The sequence below is a fragment of the Melitaea cinxia genome, chromosome 4 (assembly GCF_905220565.1).
Source record: "Melitaea cinxia chromosome 4, ilMelCinx1.1, whole genome shotgun sequence".
Taxonomy (NCBI): Eukaryota; Metazoa; Arthropoda; class Insecta; order Lepidoptera; family Nymphalidae; genus Melitaea; species Melitaea cinxia.
The window spans coordinates 4,324,416-4,327,445 of record NC_059397.1 but is presented as its reverse complement, the minus strand read 5'-3'; the positions used below and the strand labels follow the sequence as shown (position 1 = coordinate 4,327,445).

Here is a 3,030-nt window from a genome sequence, read left to right as displayed (position 1 = left end):
TGGTACGTCTAAAATGAAATAAAGAATTATACTATAATATTATTAAAGCGAAAATTCAATTTCACTATTAACATAATATAAGTTTAGCTACACACTGCTATTTAATAATCTACATGCCACGTCGGTCTCAGAGGACAGCGGACGCTTGCAAAATTAAATTCAATTTACTCATCTTGATTAGTTTGCCGAATATAATGCCCTTTATTAGATGCAAGCTTCTAGATCTTTGTTGTAATAAATCCACTACTCTAGGTATATAAGATGTCATTGAAGGGACAGTTCAGAAGGCGATTTGTTCATTTAATCCGTTACAGAATTTTGGGCATAGATTTCGTGAAATTAATTTAGAAAATCCGTGATAGTTTGTGTTAATGGATGTTGATAAAATCTTAATCTAAATTATTAAGACGTAGATTTACTCCTAGTCAATTATAACTGGCTTATAAATTTTTGTATTTGACGCTCGTTAGTGAAGAAAAATAATTTACATTTTGCAATGGAAAAATTGGGGTGTGAGTAGAGAGCCTCCTCGAGTGACGATACATTACTGATCGTTCGGCGCACCCTGGGCAGTCAACTTTAAATCCATCATGTTGACTGGCTAATCCCTACACCACGGCATGAAGAAGATGCATCACGATGATCATCTCCTTGCCCATTAAACGCAGTGACGCGCCGCATCGGCCCTCACGGTGTAATGCGCTAGCGTAAGCGTCCTCCGGGTGACGGACGGAGGAAAAAGTCGGTAGTACAGCTTAGCTACGCTTCCGGCCAAGTCCGATGGACTCGCTGTCTTCTGACGGGTGTGGTCCTCCAGCAATATGGGGGTTGTGCGGCGGGTTAACGCCCCTCCCACGAAAAAAAGACCAAGTTACGAAACCGAAACCAAGAAAGAAACGGTCCGATCCCAAAAACGACGACCAATGGCACGAATTAAAGGACTTCCGAATTGCTTCGTGGAATGTGCGTTCCTTGTATAGACTCGGGGCTATCTACCAAGTTAATAAAGAGCTGTATCGATATAATATCGGAATAGCAGCTCTCCAAGAGGTAAGATGGCCGGGCCGAGGAGAATGCAATATTGACAACCAATCAGTGCTCTTTTACAGTGGTGGGGAAGAAGGAGAACATAAATACGGTACGGGCTTTATGGTCGCTAAGAAATTCATGGGTAGTGTGCTTCGGTTTGATGCAATATCTGATAGAATATCAATACTACGAGTAAAAGGCAAATTCTCAAATATTTCAATATTGAATGCATACGCGCCCACTGAACTTGCTGAAGATGAATTTAAAGACAGCTTTTATGAACATCTCGAAGCGGTTTACGACCAGCTACCCAATTATGATATTAAGATAGTCCTCGGTGACTTTAACGCAAAAATTGGCCGGGAAGAAATTTTTGTGCCTACCATCGGGCGACACAGCAAACACGACCAGTCTAACGATAATGGTCTGAGACTAATCAGTTTTGCTACAGCAAAATCAACGGTTATAAAAAGCACAATGTTTCCCCATAAAGATATATACAAAGGTACCTGGCGATCTCCTGATGGCCATACCGTTAATCAAATAGACCATGTTGCAATCGATGATAGGCACAAAAATACAATCCAAGATGTTAGGTCGTACAGAGGCGCCGACTGTGATAGCGACCACTACATGATTGGTATTAAATTAAAATGTAGAATAAAATCAAATAAGATAACTACAAAAGTACACACACCATTATTAAACATAGACAATTTAAAAGATAAACGACACAGAGAGAAATTCCACATAGAACTAAGCAATAGATTTAAAGACTTGATGATTGAGGACATAGAGACGGGGTGGGATAGAATAAAGAACACGGTAAAAGAAGTTGCAACAACGGTAATTGGTACAAAGAAGAGGAAGAGAAGAAAGAAATGGTGGAATCAACAATGTGAAAAAGTGGTGGAACAAAGAAGAAAATATAAAATCTTAGCAAACCAGGAAGACAGATGGCAGACCAAATATGACGAACTGAGGATAGAGGCCAAAAGACAAATAAAAAGGGCTAAAAGACAACATCTTAACGACATCGTTCATGACATGGAGCGACTTATAAAGGCAGGCGAGACCAGAAAGTTCTATCAGGAGATTAGAGAAGTGAGGAGGGGATATCAGCCGGATACACAAATGCTAGAAGACGATCATGGTAACTTAGTCACAGACAAAGATGTCGTTAAGTGCATGTGGCGAGATTACTTCCAACAGCTGCTCAATTGCCCCCCACCGACAGAGCCGATTATCCAACTAGCCGATGACAATCAGGAGGAACTGGGACCGCTCACCTTCTTTGAAGTTCGTAGGGCGATAATGAGGCTTAAAAACAACAAGGCCCCAGGTGTGGATGGAATACCAGCTGAATTATGGAAATATGGTGGAAGCGCTGTACAGTCCAAAATGTTCGAACTCCTGGAAAAAGTGTGAGACCTTGGAGTACAGCCCCAGGAATGGAATTTGGGTATTATTTGCCCAATTCATAAAACGGGCTCCAAAAAGAAGTGCGCGAACTACCGAGGTATTGCTATGCTCCCGACTGCTTATAAGGTCTGGTCATACATACTGCTGGAAAGGCTAGAACCATATGCGGAAAAAGTCTTAGGGGACTATCAGTGTGGGTTCAGACGCAATCGTAGTACGGTTGACCAGATTTTTCTTCTTAAACAACTCATGGAAAAGAAATGGGAATACGCTCAGAGCATTCACTCATTGTTCGTGGACTTCAGGAAAGCATATGACAGCGTGGATCGAATTTCCTTGTATGCCATTTTAAGGAATTTTAATATTCCAAGAAAGCTAGTGGACCTAGTGGTGGCGGCTACCGGAGTAAGCAGGATGTGTGTAAAGGTTGGCGGCGAGCTGAGCGACGAATTTCCTGTTATTACCGGTCTAAAACAGGGCGACGCCCTGTCACCAGTGCTCTTCAATATTGTCTTAGAGCATGTAATTAGAGGATTAATGACACTCGATCTGGGGCTTGACCTGAATGGAAGGCATATG

General features: G+C 41.7%; 1 protein-coding gene across 1 annotated transcript; it reads left to right on the top strand.

Moving 5' to 3' along the window:
- The first annotated feature begins 780 nt into the window (after nucleotides 1-780).
- Nucleotides 781-2,457, top strand: LOC123670159 (craniofacial development protein 2-like). Its single transcript, XM_045603670.1, has one exon. It carries the CDS (start codon nucleotides 781-783, stop codon nucleotides 2,455-2,457), a length of 1,677 nt encoding a protein of 558 aa, XP_045459626.1.
- The last annotated feature ends 573 nt before the right edge of the window (nucleotides 2,458-3,030 follow it).

What these genes read in the sequence shown, in the direction of transcription:
- LOC123670159 (XM_045603670.1), top strand. Translation starts at nt 781, where the DNA reads ATGGACTCGCTGTCTTCTGACGGGTGTGGTCCTCCAGCAATATGGGGG.